General features: G+C 40.1%; 1 protein-coding gene across 11 annotated transcripts in view; it reads right to left on the reverse strand.

Moving 5' to 3' along the window:
• Positions 1-467: 467 nt before the first annotated feature.
• Positions 468-16,846, reverse strand: part of LOC102223169 (rap1 GTPase-activating protein 1-like) — a 64,056-nt gene continuing 47,677 nt past the window's right edge. For 4 of the 11 annotated variants that reach the window (XM_023333125.1, XM_023333108.1, XM_023333147.1 and 1 more), the window contains 16 exons: positions 13,226-13,309; positions 11,221-11,321; positions 10,942-11,071; positions 9,426-9,581; positions 9,270-9,341; positions 9,095-9,181; positions 8,859-8,999; positions 7,724-7,846; positions 5,730-5,807; positions 4,839-4,948; positions 3,372-3,491; positions 3,099-3,234; positions 2,374-2,485; positions 1,467-1,543; positions 1,309-1,356; positions 468-1,187 (listed from right to left, as the gene is read on the reverse strand). In XM_023333125.1, the coding sequence (XP_023188893.1) occupies positions 1,348-1,356; positions 1,467-1,543; positions 2,374-2,485; positions 3,099-3,234; positions 3,372-3,491; positions 4,839-4,948; positions 5,730-5,807; positions 7,724-7,846; positions 8,859-8,999; positions 9,095-9,181; positions 9,270-9,341; positions 9,426-9,581; positions 10,942-11,071; positions 11,221-11,321; positions 13,226-13,309 (1,536 nt within the window). In that variant the 3' untranslated portion in view covers positions 468-1,187; positions 1,309-1,347. The remainder of the gene's footprint in view (positions 1,188-1,308; positions 1,357-1,466; positions 1,544-2,373; positions 2,486-3,098; positions 3,235-3,371; positions 3,492-4,838; positions 4,949-5,729; positions 5,808-7,723; positions 7,847-8,858; positions 9,000-9,094; positions 9,182-9,269; positions 9,342-9,425; positions 9,582-10,941; positions 11,072-11,220; positions 11,322-13,225; positions 13,310-16,846) is intronic. The other 7 variants (XM_023333116.1, XM_023333121.1, XM_023333112.1 and 4 more) reach the window with 7 other exon arrangements.

The raw sequence follows: 16,846 nt of genomic DNA on the forward strand, positions 1-16,846 counted from the left end.
AGTGCATCAATCATGTTCTTCTCTTTGGATTTTACACAAGTAAACTTTTCTGATGTACGTTACGTGCTAAATCCTTCAGAATTTATATTAGAGATTGTTATTAAGCGAAAAACCTTAAAGGGCAAATGTCATTGTACTTTAACACTAGAAAAGCATAAATAAATAAATACAACTTGCACTTATATTCCTTTACACAAATTGGTGGAAACAATGAGGTAAGAACTCATGTTTTCCAAAACAATTATCTATTCAGTAGATTTCTCAATGTAATTTAAATGATAAAAAAATAAGCTAAATAATTGCCATTCTGATGATAATATACTTATTTATAGTTTTGGTTGTGTGTGGTTTTTATTTATGTTTTGTTTATTGTTTTTGGTTTGTGTTTTATTTTGGATATTTAAAATCTTGTTTCAATGTGAAATGTTCTGATCAAAATCAAAGCTTGTTGACTTCTGAGAACTTGCGTTATCAATATTTTCTTTATTATCTATAAAACAACAATATAATCGTTTATCGCAATAATATCTGGGACAATTTATCGTCTAAAAAACATGTTATTGTGTCTGTCGTGTGCAGGGTCCAACACATAATGTCATCACTCTTTTGCAACTTGCATTCTTGGTTATTATTTTCCTTTTTTCACATATCTTTACATATTGCTCCACTTCAGAAATGGAAAGGAATCTTTTGCCATTGTGAAACAAAAAGCCTAATTTTAAAAGGTGAAATTTTAAACATGATGATAAATGCCCTTTAAACTGTCTTTATCTTTCGTCTGAAGGTTTCCTCACAATGACAGCTAAGAGTCTGTACGTTTTACAGCCAGAACGCCATGACTTCAACAAGACAACTAAACAAAAGTGACATTTTCACAGATAAAACATTTACACTTGCAGATCAAATGTGCACTTCTACAACTACAACAAAGGCCAGGAAAATAAAAAAATAATAAAAAGTACAACCAGGCAACGGATGTGGAAACAGGCAAAGAAATGAGTGGAAGGAAAAAAATCTGGCCCCTTTTTGTGCGTAACCCTTCCTAGTGTCCTCTGGGTTTCTGGATGCATGTCCTCCCTGAGCAGCCAAATGCTGATAGTCCTCTCTCATCTTCATCATCGTTCTCCTTCTTTTCACCCGTCATGTCAAATGCATGGTTCTCAAAAGGTGTGAGACATATGGGACTGCTTTGGGGAGAAAACAGGTAATTGGTTACAACTCACCAGCAACGTATGATCACTTATATTTTTATACAGGATGTCTATTCCATTTGATCATAGTAAGAGTGTTGAATGATATAAGTCCAACCTGAAGATGGAGATTCAGGATATAATCAGGTGGGCAGGGCTAACAGTTCTGCACAAAGAGAAGCACAAATAATCAAATAAAAGACTAATAAATCACAGATATAAAAAACATGCAGAAATTTGTAAGTGGAAAACATAAAATAACTGCAGGTGACTCACTGATGACTGATGGTCATGTGATCGTTCTAGTTTGATCCGAATGTCGGCGGCTTTCCCTCGATCAGATTTACCAGGCCCTGAGGGACAGGACAGCAGAGGAAGTAAAATCAACCTCAGTGACTGCTTTTTGTCACAATACAACAACAAACTTTAACATATTTTATTGAAATTTTATGCGATAGGCCAATACAAAGTGGAGAATTATGTATAGTGATGTATATGATGTATCCAGCCAGTACGTGGCGTTCCGGTTGTGTCTCTTTGGGTTTCCTGTTGGGCCACGGCTGATGAATCGCACAAAAAAATGGCTTTTAGGAACGCTATGCATGAAAGGGTTAAAAACATGTATAATTTATAGTAAAATGCATACAACTTTTGCTTTGCTTTGTATTAGTCTGTCACATTACATCCCAATAAAAGGCATTAAAGTCTTTAGTTATGTGATGCAATGTGAAAAGGTTAAGGGTTAAGTATATTTTTTACAAGGTAAGCCTTATTCTTTTATGATACTTGGGAACTACTTATCACAAAAACTGACATGTACATCATATTTTTAAAAAGTATTTTTCTTAGCAGGATATTTTCTCTGCAGTTTCAGAAAAAGAAATTGAGGTTAGTTGTTTTTCCCGAAGGCTCCAGAAACTCTCATTATAATGATGAATCTGCAACCTGCAAAGATCTCATAATGTTGCCACAAGAGGGACTTTTTCTTTTTTCTGTGTTTCACATGAAAAATCTCTTTGCAACTTTATCTTTAGAGTTCACTGTTATCAGAAATGGGGACTTTTGCTAATGGTAACATTGAGTAGTAACCAAAATGAACTGACTATTGTTTATTATAGTGTTGCATGGTGTCTAAAAATTATTGCTCTTATGTCATTTATAATAGACTGCACAAGGTTTTAACCTGGAGAGCTGCCACGACTGTTGCTGCTGGTGCAGCTGATGCTGTCCTCCAACCAGGTGCTGTAGGTGAGGGAGTCGCGCTTGTGAGGCGTCCCGGCTGATGACAGACTCTCCTGGGGGTCACAAGAGACTTAAAGCTGCAGTACGAAACTTTTAAAAAGTATTTTTCACATATTTGTAAACTTTTATTTAAAAAAAAACATATTTGTTGAAACTGTCTCCACGTCGTGACAGTTTTAACAAAACTTCTTCCTCCCTGTGCTACTGTTGTCCTTCTGAAGAAATGCACCGCTCCCGACCAAAAACAACCAATCAGAACCAGGAGGAGGGTCTTAGCGCTGCCAATCACCCCTCCACATGGCGCTGATCATTCCCTCTTTCTTATTGCTACACTGCATATTGCTCATAGCCTATCATGAATGCTCAGGCTAATTAGCATAACCACTGATGATGGCGGATAAACAGTTTTCCTGTAATGGTGAGTTGAATCTCTGCCATTAGCACATTTAGCTGCGAGTACATGAGTTGATTGACAGCGCTAAGACCCTCCTCCTCATTCTGATTGGTTGTTTTTGGTTGGGAGCGGTGCATTTCTTCAGAAGGACAACAGGAGGACAGGGAGGAAGAGGTTTGTTAAAACTGTCACAATATGGAGATAGTTTTAACAAACAAGTAAAAAACATATTTTTTAAATTAAAGTTACATACTGCAGAGTTTCTCACTCACCATGCCTGTGTCGTAGTCCTCTGCTGCCTCGGCTTCGTTCTCCTCAACCACACTGGCAAAGCTGCTGGCGTTGGACGAGGAACGAGAGAGGTCGTTGCCCTCAGGGATGGAAGGGGTCCTGCCACAGAGATAGGAGCTGCACCCTGGGTTACCACTCTCTGATGCATCACACACAGCACTACAACATGGTGCCATGCTTATGCAAGGCGACGCATGACAAGTTCTGCTAAAAAAAAAAAAACATGCTATGCTGCTGCAATCTGTTATGCTCACCTGTTCTTGGTGGTTGTGAGGACCTCAGGAGAGCTCTGGTCTGAGTTGTCGGATTTTGGGTCTTGAGAAACATGGCCACTGTCAGGAGTCTTCTGAGTGTTTGGAGATGTGTCTCTGCTGCTACAGAAAATACAAAAAATGTGTTTTCTACAAAGCTTTAAAAAACTAATGTTAGAAATGACCAACAAAGCAACCAAGAGTGCTGCAGGTACTCATTGTGGATCTCTGCAGCTCCTCCTGGCTGCTGTACTGATTCATACACAGGCCGGTCATTTTGGTAAACATTGATTGTTCAGCAGTTGTGGCAATACCATTCCCAACTTTAGATAAAGGATAACCACTACTGGATGTTCAAATTGTGGGATAATCTGCCAATGGACTTTCTAGTTCATAGCTGTCAAACTCATTTCCATTTTGGGTCATATCAAAACTCTGAATGTTCTTAAAGGGCCGGTTGTGCCAGAATGTATTGATAAAACTAATTAAAATACCAATAAATAGCCGTTCCTTCAGGATTTTGTGATTGTTTTAGTCTTTTATTGCAATCAAAATTACAAATTTTGTGGTGCCAATTTAAAAATGTTTGTAAGGAAGTTTTGCAATATTAAATGTGACTTTTTCTTAATCGTCGTATCAATTACAGACTATAACTTGACTATAACGTGATTTTTGCTGATTTTGCAAAATCAGCAAAAATCACATTTTGCTGATTTTGCTCCACATCAGCAAAATGTGGAGATTTGCTGATTTTGTGTGAATTTTGCATATTTGTGAAAAACTGGATGGACCTACTGATGTAATCTGGAGACTAAAGGGCCACATAAAAAGCTACACCGGGCCAAATTTGGCCCTCAGGCCTTGAGTTTGACACGTGTTGTAGTTCCATTGGCAGATTATTTTACTTATAACAAGACATTTTCTGACATAAAACTGCTTTTTAAAATCAATATTAAGAAATATTGACTTAAAACAAGCTCTTATATCTTGCTGAATAGTTACTTGAATGTTAGTTTTGTCTTATTTCAAGTTCATTTGATGCTGTTTATTCACTAATAAACTTCAGAGGCTTTCACAGAACAGCTGGTCTTATACTGAGATGAAATTATGCACAGGTGAATATTAAATGTAGATTGTCTAAAGGCACCAGAGCAGAAAGAAATAATATAGATACATGTCATACTTTTCAATATCTTCATAAAATAATGGATTATTAGTGAGGTTTTTTTTTGTCCAAATTATCTTTGGTAAAAAGAGGTGGTGATTTTTTTATTTAAATTTTTTGGCAAAACATGACATCGTTCATTATTTTAGGAAGATGACAATATTTATCATTCTCCTTCCTCTTCACAAATACGCACTACTCGGTGTTAGTTTATAACATAAAATATCTTGACATTTGTTGTTGTAATGTGACAAAATGAGAACAAGTTCAAAGAACAGTAATAATAAACAACAGTCTCCATCCACCTTCTCTCCTGGACTTCTTGGATGTTTTCAATCCCAATGGCGCTGCTTCGCCTGGAGCTGAAAGGACCTGACTTCTTCCTTGTTGGGCTTTTTCCCGGGATAATCAGAGACTGGCAGGGAGAGCAGAAAATCAGTGTCAGACTGTGGGAATACTTTCTAAAGTTCTATTCCGATCCACAACACAGTCTAAATTTTATTTAAAAGGAAAGCAAATTCCAAAAACACGTCTTTCTGATTTATCGGGGTAATATGTGGCTTATCAGGTGCTACAAAGACGAGGAAAAATAGGGAGAGATAAGCGTTTCATGCCAATAGCAGGTGAAAGTCCCCCCTGTCAGAGAACAGCGCGCTGAAGCGGGAGATAAAAGATGAGTTTAAAGGCTGCAGAGCCTGGCTGTAAATATGCTTCCTCAGCAGCCGCTTTGTTCATTCAGTCTCCATTTTAAAGGTCTCAAATTAGGAACTTAAAAAAGATTTTAATTTTGTGCGGCTTCAGAGAGCAGCAAGGCAATTCTCTTTGTGAAACCTCTGTAAGGGGGGCTTACTGAATCATTTGAATTAACTAATTGGACATAAACAAAGTAGAGAAACACTGTAGAAAGATAGAACCTACTGCAGCAAAGCAGAAAACAGTAAAATGAGAAAAAGTGTGTCAGTTTTAAAATGAACTTTAGCCTTTAAATATCATTTTGGATCTGTCATTTTCTTAATTTTCTGGGTGATTTTTAAAACGAAACAATTCAAATGATTAGATTTCCAAAAGGAATTAAGAGGAGCTGAAATGTGCAGGGAATCATGTTCGGCCTTGATGCAGTGGGGCCATGCAGACAAATAAAAGCAACAGAAAGCAGCAGAAATAAGTTAGAAAGTAGTTAGTAATTAGACATGAACCTCTTCTACTGTTCCTATCCCTATGGCACTGCCACGGCGTCCATATTTACTGGGACTTTTGCCTGGGACAAGCAATGACTGAGGCAGACAGGAAGAGAAGAAGAAAGAGTGAGGAGGAGGAGAGGATGGTGATGACACAAAAAAAGAGAGATGAGGAGGAAGAGGAGAGAAAACATGAGATTTATACAAATATATATGAGATTTCATGCAGTAAGTCATGTCAGTCAAACATAAGTTAACTAGAGAATACAAATGGAGACAGTCTGGCTCCGTGGGCAACACAGGCAGCTGAATGGGAGAGAGACATGATGAACCGGTTATGTAAGCCACATATGCCTGTGAGGAAGATGATGAAGAAGAGATTAAAAAAAGCAGCAGAGAGGAGCGGACGATAAAGTATTCTTAGGTGTCATCATAATATGCTAAACACCGTTAGAGAGCGTCTTCTCAAAAAGAAAGAAATCATTTTTACTGATGGTTGCAACAATAAATCCTGTTCAATGTATCTGTCTGTTTTTCCCCATTGTTCAGCTCTGGAAAAAACTAAGAGTCCTGCACTGAACCCGACTGAAAACCTCCTGGTTATTCCACCAAATCTTGATTTCTGAACTCTTCCTGAGTTAAAACATTAGTAATGTTGTTTCTAAATGAATATGAACTTTTCTTTGCATTATCTGAGGTCTGAAAGCTCTGCTTCTTGATTGTTATTTTGCCTATTTCCCATTTTCTGTAAATAAAAACAACATTTTTGCTTGGAATTTCAGACATGTCAGCAGTTCATAGAATAAAAGAACAATGTTCATTTTACTCAAATATATACTGTACATATAAAGAGTAAAATCAAGGGAACTGATCACTTTAAGTGGCCTATTATTTTTTTCCAGAGCTGTATGTTCAGAGGTTTGCATGCAGCTATCATGGGCATGAATATAAAAATAATTTGAGGTTTTTAAATGATGAATTTGAACTGTTATTGCTAGTGTGTTGTTAGCACGCTGGCAACAACGGACCAAAAATGGTCAGAAAAACACATCCTAACTTGTGTTGGAAAGGAAACTCATACAGATAGAAGCCAGGTCTCTCCAAATACATCTAACATAAATGCCATTATTAGGATAGTAATGCCCATGATGGGTGGATGTAAATCGAATGCAACGGTAACATCGGATAAAAACCTTGTAAACAGCTCAGATTAGAAAAGTACTATTGTTAGACTAAAGAGCTGAAACAACAATGATGCTTTGAATTAGTTAATTTAGCCTACAAACATCCTGAAATAAGGCAACGTTACAAGGTTCTCATCCTTTTCTTCATTCAACAATTTTCTGTGCTTATCAACTGAACCCATGCTTAACGTATTGTGCACATAATAGCAGACATATTGTTAGCAAAATATTGGAACACATTAGAGATTTATTATGCTTGTATTACAATGCAAAACACAAAATCTTACCAAGTAATTTTGGTTTGGTTTCTAGTGAAGATATTAGACACTTGAAATAAAACAAAACTAACATGTCAGTGGGATGTTTGTTCTAAGTCAATAATTCCTTAATATCGATGAAAAGAACTAGCACAAGTACTAGAAAAGGTTACTTGTAAACTAGTTTTGTCTGATTTCAAGTAAGATATTTGTACTAGAAAATAGGTCAAAACTACTTGGTAAGATTTTGTGTTTTGTGAAGGAAGAATGCAGATGCTTTAGGATTTAAAAAGGACAGCTTTAACCCCAAACCATCACCACGAGCCTGATAACCACTCAGTTTCCTCTCACTCCATCTTGCAGACAGTTCATAACTAATTGCAACATGAGAGGCAGCTTCCAGACCAAAGCAGTCCGTTATTGATCTCCTCGGCTGAAGGAAAGGTGCGTCAATGTGAGAAGTTAATGCAGCAAGCGTGTGAGGAAGAGGCGATACGCTAGTAGAGGTGCTGGAGGAGGCAGAGGTAGCAAGGTTCGCCTTAGTTGAGGCGAAGACAGGCACTGTACTTACTATCCCAGGGAATTTAGGGCTCTCTGCAGGACTGTGGCTGCTCAGGTTATTGGAGACTGCATATGGCTTCTTTAAAGTTAGACTCATGGCATCCATTGACTGGCTCCTACCGCGAATCACCCGCTACAGAAAGAGATGAGGAGGAGGAGATACATTCAGATGGCACTGATATTTGTCCCCTACAGGTACCGGGATCACGTCTTTGACTACCACTGACAGAAAAGGAAGAAGCAGACAGCTCTGCTGATGAGTTATTATATTTAGGTAGATGGCAGGATGACAAAGAAAGAGTGAGCAGATGTCAAACCACCAAGCTGCTAAAAGTCGTTAAATCCAGTTGGATGTAACGCAGCGGAGAAGCAGAGCAATCCAAAATCCGCCCGCTCGCTCTGAATTGGTGACAGCGTCGTGAAAAAGTGTGGCAGCACAGAGGCATGCAGAGAGCGCAGCGTCAAGTTACTGCCGGGATGCACGAGGAAGAAAAGCTGGGAAGCAAAGAGGAGCAAAGAGCTGCAGAAATCCACTTCATTCAGATTTAACACCAACTGGGAGACAGTGATAAAGCTCTTACAGCCCAGCTTGTGTACAAGTGTCAAGAGCCTGAGCTGCCAGAGAAAAGCCATAAGAAAAATCCAATGACAGGTATTAAAAAACAAAGGTCACAAAAAGTCAATGCGTCAGTGTTATAACATTGATCTTTATCATTTTATAATACCAGCAAAAGCAATATCTGCCGTATGGATAGGCTGACATTTTTGAAAATACAAATATTTTCTTTTGTGCAGTGAATTATGGAGAAAATCGATATCTTGCTCAATTCTGTCTGCTTGATAAAGTTACAGACGGCAGCCGGTTATTCAGGCTTAAATAAGCCTGGAAACAAGGGGCTGTCTCCAAATAACTAATTGCAGCAGCACCTCTAAAGGTTGCAGATCAATACAACAAGAATGGTGAAAATTCCTTTTTCATTAGCCAGTAAAATGTCTGTGGAAACACTCAAAACATACAAAATGTAATCCTAAATTACGTTAAAGTATGTTGGACCTGGATTAAAGATTTGCACATTTCAAACAGGACTTTGCTTTTACATAGTTTCTTATGGCAGTGCAGTTTGTGCATCTGACTCTCTGTTTACCTTAAAGGATTCAAAAAATCCCCCTCCTCCTGCATTCCCATTTTCCAGCTTGTCGTCCTCTCCTCCAACTCCCATTATGGCCTGGCTGTTCACATGGAGTTCCTCATAAAGCGTTTCAAGCAAAGCTGATCGTGTTCGCTCCTGAAACCAAAACACGCAAATGCAAAAGAGAGAATGAAAAACAAATTGAATGTGCAGATTTTTTTATGTTTGACAAAAAATGTTCAAGAACCCACCTCAAGCTTTGCAAACTTTTCAGCTTTGTAGCACGCATATTCTGCATTGATTAGCTTTGTAAACAGAAACTCGTGAAATTCAGGGCCCTAAATGAAAGCAAAGCAGAGAGAGGAAAGCAGTTTGAAATTAAAATATGATGACAAGGTTGATTCTTAAGCTTTGTGTTTCTCTTACTTTTTTAAACATGGCCGGGTTTGGCAGAGCTGGACCAAAGAAAGGAACATCATCCCGAGCCGTGACTGAAACCTGGGAACAAATATTAAGGCCGAAGAATAATTACTCACATTAACTATCTGGAAGAAGCAGAAAGAAGGAAAGTGAGGAGATTACCTTGTAGACAACGTTGTCAGAGCAGGGGCTGACCACCTGGACCACGACGTAAGCGTGAAGGAAGTTGGAGGCGATCATATCCGGCACAAAGGGAGTATTCTCCTCTTGGAATACGATGGCCACGATGTCGTTGCCTATGTGCCTTTTTCTCTGCAACTGTAGCAACAAATCCCCAGGACGAGCTTGTGGTTATATTTAACATGAAATCTGCAAATGTTTCAAGTTTGTGATCACTTTTTTTCATCTTAAAACCACAAAGTAATGTAATAGATGGAAACCAATGGTTCTCACCAATAGATGTCTTAAAACTAGAAGGCATGCAACCTCCTTTACTCTGACACTCCTAAGTAAAATGTATTGCAATTAACTTCAGAAGTAACTAATAAAAAGCACAAGCAAGGGTAGTTTTATGTCAGTATAAATTCAATTATTCTGTGAAAGTCTCTTGTTAAGAGAACATTAGCGAACAAACAGCAACATAAGACCAAAAAACACAGAATTAAATCTATAGAGAAGTGTAAAGCAGAATTTATATTCTGTATTAGGAAGAGAAGCAGATAGTCCCATGTTAACTCTGGAGGACCTGCAGACAACTACAGCTCAGGTGGGAGAATCTTTGCAGACATGACCTCTACAAATCAGGCTTTTACAGAAGAGTGGAGAAAAGAAAACTACTGCAGAGTCCCACCTGCAGTTTTCTGCAAGTCATATAGAGCACACAGCTCTGCTCAGATGAGATGAAAACTTGACTTTTTTTCTTTCAAGCAAACCACTGTTTGTGGACGGAAACTAACAGAAATACGAAAAATGTGTAATGCCTAAAGTTTAACTTCAAAGCCAAAAAACAAACCCCACTGCTAATTAGTTCTCAAGTATTCTGGGAACATAATCAAGAACGCCTTCATAATTTATGACATTAAGCTTGTAAAATTTGCACATTTCCAATTGTATAAAGCAAAAGAACCACAAGCAACTATAAATAAAATACAGCAGGTGTAAAGGATGTAGTTCTATATTTCATCTATCAGATGAATACCCTCCATTTTCAGAAAATGCAAACATTAAAGAGCAAATGCATTCTGCTTTCAGTTGCCAGCACGTAAATTTGCAAACCACCACAAAGAGGCGCTATTTCTCTTGAAGTCAGCCAGACGAGTTCGCTGTTTTAGGTCAATCTGGCATATATATAACACCCACTACTGCTGGCTGGGAGGCTGAGCATGTTAACACAGACATTCCCATCTGTGTCCGTACAAAATGTGACATGCTGGAGTGTGTAAACTAGCATTTACTAATCAGTATTTGTGTGTGAGAAAAAAAACGACACACGAGAACTGTAAAATCAGCTCACATATGCAAACGGTAATGGATCATGTGTACATTTTATGCATTTCTGTTTTCTAACTCAGCGTGGGTAAACAGGGAAATGGTGTACTGTTATCCCCAGAGGGGAACTTGTCTGACCGCTTGATATGAATCTCGGAAGGTGTGTCAGTGTCCCATGGTGTTGCATTACCTGCTGCGTGTCCCCCTCTGTGTAAGGCAGCTTTGTGGACACATGGAACATGACCTCTTTGTTGCGGTAGTTGCAGTAGACGGATTCGGTGCCAGTCTGCCCATGAGTCACATCTAACCCTCCGCGGAAACTGCAAGTAAACAGAAGCATGTCTAACAGGATATTCCACCATCACTGCAGAAAGCGTGACCATTTACTCCTGCAGCGTGCATGATGGGAGGCAAATAGGAGTATGGTGGAGTTCGTTTAGAGCCTTGACAACTATTGTTTGACTCTTACCCTTTAAAATTATGTAGCTCAATCTTTTCTCCCAGAAACTCCAGGAACTCAACAAAGGCAGGACTTTCTTCGCTGTTGCCAAACAGCTCCTCTTCTGACGTCTGAATCCAGAGAAGCAGATAGAAAAATAAAAATTCTTGCAAACATATTCATATCTCATAAACATTATAACATTACAACCACACATATACAGCTCTGGAAGAAAAAAAAGAAACCACTTCAAAAGATCAGTTTCTCTGATTTCACTTTTTATAGGTAAATGTTTGAATAAAATGAACATTGATCTTTTATTCTATGAACTACTGACAACATGTCTCCAAAATTCCAAGCAAAAAAATTAGTATCTATTTGCAGAAAATGAATCAAAATAACGAAAAAGATGCAGTGCTTTCAGGTCTGAAATAATGCAAAGAAAACGAGTTCATATTCATGTAGAAACAACAGTACTAATGTTTTAAGTCAGGAGGAGTTCAGAAATCAATATCTGGTGGAATAACCAGGAGGTTTTTAATGGGATTCAGTGTAGTGGGCTCTTCGTTTGTTACGAGCTGAATGTACTACATTGGGATTTTGTGTGTGCAAATGAACTTTAGGAGTATTTTTGCTATGCTGTCCTCTTTACTTTTACTTGAGTAATTGTATTATGAAGGTTCAGTCAGTACTCGTACTTCAGTAAAATTTCTGGATTCTCAACCTATTGTGAATAACTCCACTGAATGAAAAGGTCGTTTTAGTCAAACGACTTTTTCTTAAGTTTTATATTGAAAGAAATCTATTCGGAAAATAGTTTCTTTTGACTGATTTTGTTATTTTGTAATTATTCTACCTACATGAATTTTGATATTCAAAACATTAAAATTCTGATCTTTTCTGCAGATCCTTAAGAAAAAAACATCTCATAGAATGAGGGAATAGTGTTCACACATGGGGTTTTGCATGTAAACCAATGAACAGTTAACTGTGAGATGTTCAAATCTTGTAATTTTTTTAACCCATCCCTGTTTTAAATCTCTCCGCAACTTTATTACTGACCTTTCTGCTGTGTTTCTTGTTGATTTTAATGCAATTTATTTCACCATTGTTCTCTAAAACAACCTTCTGAAGGATTTGTACAGCTAGGGAGTTATAAAGATAATCTGGTTGCACATTATTTAAGTTTATGAAAGTAAATATGGATAAATGTAAACGCAAACGATAAATTTATAGGCTTTACTTCTAAAATGAAATTCCTAGTTTTTGTTTTTTTTTGATTATGTGCAATTCCAAGAAAATACTTTAGTGTTTATAGTTTTAAAGTGAAAAATAACTTTTTGAAAAGGTGAATGAATTCCAATAGCACTTTCCAAGTCTAGTTTAATAATATCAAGTAGAAGGACTGAGAAGAGCGGCAGAGAACATTTGTTTGGCAGAGCAGCAGTTATGGCACAAGCACAAAAAATAAAGATACGCATATTGTGCTGTGATAACTTCAATATGGCAGCCAAATTAGACAGAACCTTCAGAGATGAGGGAGCTTGTGGTTACAATCCTCTTAGCTTAAACTGTGATGATCAGTTGATAGTGAGAAGAGGAGTTATTACCTTAAAACAGGCAGAATAAAGAAGGAAGAAGCTGCCTTTGTTTATAATCTTCTTAGTTCCTGAATGTCACCCTAACCAGAGAGTCTTTGTTAAAATTAAAAGCGGCTACTCTGAGGTCTTATCAACACGTGCCTATCAGAACCTGCAGGTTTTCTTGGAATAGCTCAGAGTTGCTCTTTCGTCCTTCCAGCTCTGCTCCCTGACACAAAAGAACTGATTGGCTCAGAAAATGAGAGGGTGAGCTGAAGGCAGCAACAATGACTGGCTTTGACAGAAAGACATAATTAGCACAAGACGGACTGAGCATAATCAGCTTCCTTGAGGAAAATAAGAAATTGCATTGAATATGCATGCTCATTGTTCACAGGAGGAACACGAACAGCAGGTTCCAGGCATTCCTGCAGCACACCTGCTCTGTTACTCACCTGTCCGAACCTTTGGTAGATGACCCCAAATTTGAAGTTGTTGCTGATCACATGTTCGTCAAATGTGACGATGAGTCTTGAAGCCTAAAGAAACACACACAAAAGGCATTTTTTGTCAACCATCTTCTTGATAAGGGCTGATTGATTGCAACCAATTGAGCTTGATTAGCAAGTATTTCTTACGTTCCCTTCGATTCTTTTCTGTGCATCGAAGGTATGCAAATGATTTGCAAAATTTTACTCAACAAATTCAGTGTGAGACTTATTTTAGTGGATATGTTGAGTTTTTAGTCAGCCAGTTCTGAATAATTTGTCTCAGTAGTTTGGTTTTAAAAAATTCAGAAGTAAAAGAACAAATTGGTGATGAAGTGATATGGATGTCTTAATTATTTTAGAAAAATATCTGGAAAGAGTTTTGTGCATTTTATTCAGACTTATAAAGTACATTTATGGATCTGTGATTACAGCTGGAAGCCCCTTAGATTATGACTCTGTCAGTGTTGGACGTCTAGAAACTGAATCTGCTGGAAATAATAAGCAAAGTAGATCAACTTACATCAGATTGGGTCTGTGAGCAGTTTTTAAGTCAAATCTCAGCCTCTCATGGGTTTTCTTCCTATTTTGTCCGGTCTTTAGCTCCATCCCACTTCCCATCAACCCCGACTAGCATTTCTGCCCCTGCTTAACACTAGCATCTCCACAGCATCATGAAGCCTAGGCGCAAATTCAAACTGGAAGACTCTTTTATCCCCACCGGGACCCGTTAATTGAAGCGACCTGCCCACAATCGTCGACCTATCAACGCCGGACCAAGCCACGTCACGTCCAATCACCGACCAAGTCCCAGCTGATAAGGACCTTCATTCATGGCGTCCTTCGCTCTCCAGCCGAGCTCAACCCACCACCACCCCTTCTCCTCCATTCGCCCGGTCCTGAGGCCCGCACCCTTCTTCAACCTCCACCACCAGTGCCGGGCCCCGGGGGATGACGTTCCTAACAGCATCGGGGATGCTCATCTGAAGCCTATCGCTAACGCTGCGATAACCGTTATCCCCAGCCGGGGCCCGAGCGCCAAAGACTTTAAATTCTGTTTGTCAATAAACTCTTCTAATTGTCTTCTCATCTCCGTCTGAGTCTCTCCAGATTGAAATGAAGCCTAGGCGCAAATTCAAACTGGAAGACTCTTTTATCCCCACCGGGACCCGTTAATTGAAGCGACCTGCCCACAATCGTCGACCTATCAACGCCGGACCAAGCCACGTCACGTCCAATCACCGACCAAGTCCCAGCTGATAAGGACCTTCATTCATGGCGTCCTTCGCTCTCCAGCCGAGCTCAACCTGTTCAGCTGCACGCCTCAGCTGTCAGTCAGCTATCTCACCAGATCCTTTTCGTCGTTATTGCTCGTCCTTCCACCTCTAATGTCAGTCACAAAAGCCGCTTATCCGCGGGCTCGGCGCCTTCTTTTCCTTCAGACGCTCCTCAGATGGAAGAAGAGTTCCTCCCGGTCCAGGCCTCATTCATTCCAAACAGCTTCTCCCGCCGCTCTCTCGCCGATCTGGGATCTACCGGCCCTCGCTCCTATGCCACCCGCTTCACGATCTGTCTCTGGCAAGTGGACACATAATCCCACTGTCTACATCGCATACATCCCCTGGCAGCCTTTCTCCGCCCCGGCCGGGCCGCAACGTCTCGCTGCTTCGATCTACGCTGCCGTTTCCTCCCAGCTCATCGTCCACCATCTTCCTTTCCACCGCCAGCGTTCATCGCACCGCCTTCCCACTGGTTCCCCGCTTCGGCTCAAATCCGCATGGCCGCTGTCAGCCCGCTCATCAGCACCTCCCATCGGACTTCCCACGCCACGCCCGCCTCGGGCTTCGGGGGTAAGACGTAGCCTTCACGTGCCTCTTTCACTCTTTACAACGCGACAAAACGTAGGAACTTTATTAGTTCATCCCCTTCCTGAACTCGCAGGCCCTACTCGCATGCGCCTTTCGGGCTGCGTTCCAAACTTCATCATTCTTACATCAATTTGTTACATTGGGGGCTTCTGTACTTCCCATGCATGTGTTCTCGCTCTTTTCGCAGTTAAAACTGCTTATCTGATGTTTTCATGTCGTGGCCTTTTTCTCCAAGCCGCCTTTAAACGCATCACGAGTGCTGAGACGCTCGCGCTGGGTTACCCCGAGGGCAGCGAAGGAGAGCGCAGGCGCGTTAGAACCTCGGCAACAATCAGCACACGCAAAGAACCGTGCAAATGTTTCCCCAAACCAACCGACTGAGGCGAATAGGGCCGTTTTGATACAGGCAATCATAGCTAAAAGTTCACTCTCATAAATACAGTTAGCTAAAAGGCGACTCTAGCACTTCAGTTAGCTAAAAGGCGACTCTAGCACTTCAGTTAGCTAAAAGGCGACTCTAGCACTTCAGTTAGCTAAAAGGCGACTCTAGCACTTCAGTTAGCTAAAAGGCGACTCTAGCACTTCAGTTAGCTAAAAGGCGACTCTAGCACTTCAGTTAGCTAAAAGGCGACTCTAGCACTTCAGTTAGCTAAAAGGTGACTCTAGTAATTCAGTTAGCTAAAAGGCGACTCTAGCACTTCAGTTAGCTAAAAGGTGACTCTAGTAATTCAGTTAGCTAAAAGGTGACTCTAGTAATTCAGTTAGCTAAAAGGTGACTCTAGTAATTCAGTTAGCTAAAAGGTGACTCTAGTAATTCAGATAGCTGAAAGTCGACTCTAGTAATACAGATAGCTGAAAGTCGACTCTAGTAATACAGATGGCTAAGAGTTGACTCCAGTAATACCTTAAGCTCGTTGACAAGTAGCCTGCAGGCTACCGATGTTGTGGTACATGTTCAGCCTCGTAGATTCATTTCGCCCTACCCGTTAAATTTTATCCTGAGCCAGGGCGGTTCTCCGCTAATAAGCAAGCTGTCCCATTTTCTCATATTTCAAGCTCATGTCCCGTCCAGTGCTTTTACGCTTCATCTCTCATCTGAAATCTGCATACCATTTTTCTCAGATTATCCTGCCACTTCCTGGTTCACTCAGCTCGTTCTCTAGCTCACTCAGGTTCCAGGCTCAGATGCGTTCGTTCCATCTCGCTTCTGAACTAATCATCATAAAGCACCCTCCGGTTTCCCTTACGGATTCGTTAACACGGCCATCAGCACTTACAAGCCGCCCTGAAGCCACGGCTTTTATAAAGGAACCAAACCCCCTCATCATCGCCTGGGTCCAAGTCAAGTAGTCGCACGGCACTTTTCAACTAGCCAGCCAAATCAATCAATCAAATTCCTATCGTATAGCATGTCGTAAATGGATTAACATAACTGCGCTTTAAGAGCTCAGGAAACCGTCCGATTCACATTTACCTTGATTCCTGTACTCTCAAGCTGCATCAGCCGTTGTTGTAAGAGCTCACGTTCAGCGTTATGAAGTTATCGTTAGAGGCCGTTCAGAGCTGTTTGTTCAAGAGACCGGGAGCGGGTCAACGAATAAAAGTAAGTTTTCTCCGCGTTCAAGCAGGATTCGTATATACGAGCAACTTAAATTCAGGTATGACAATCTAAAGAGTTATCATCACGATAACGTTTTTGCGGTTTATTTGTCGTCTCGCT

Source organism: Xiphophorus maculatus, chromosome 1 (assembly GCF_002775205.1).
Source record: "Xiphophorus maculatus strain JP 163 A chromosome 1, X_maculatus-5.0-male, whole genome shotgun sequence".
Lineage (NCBI taxonomy): Eukaryota > Metazoa > Chordata > Actinopteri > Cyprinodontiformes > Poeciliidae > Xiphophorus > Xiphophorus maculatus.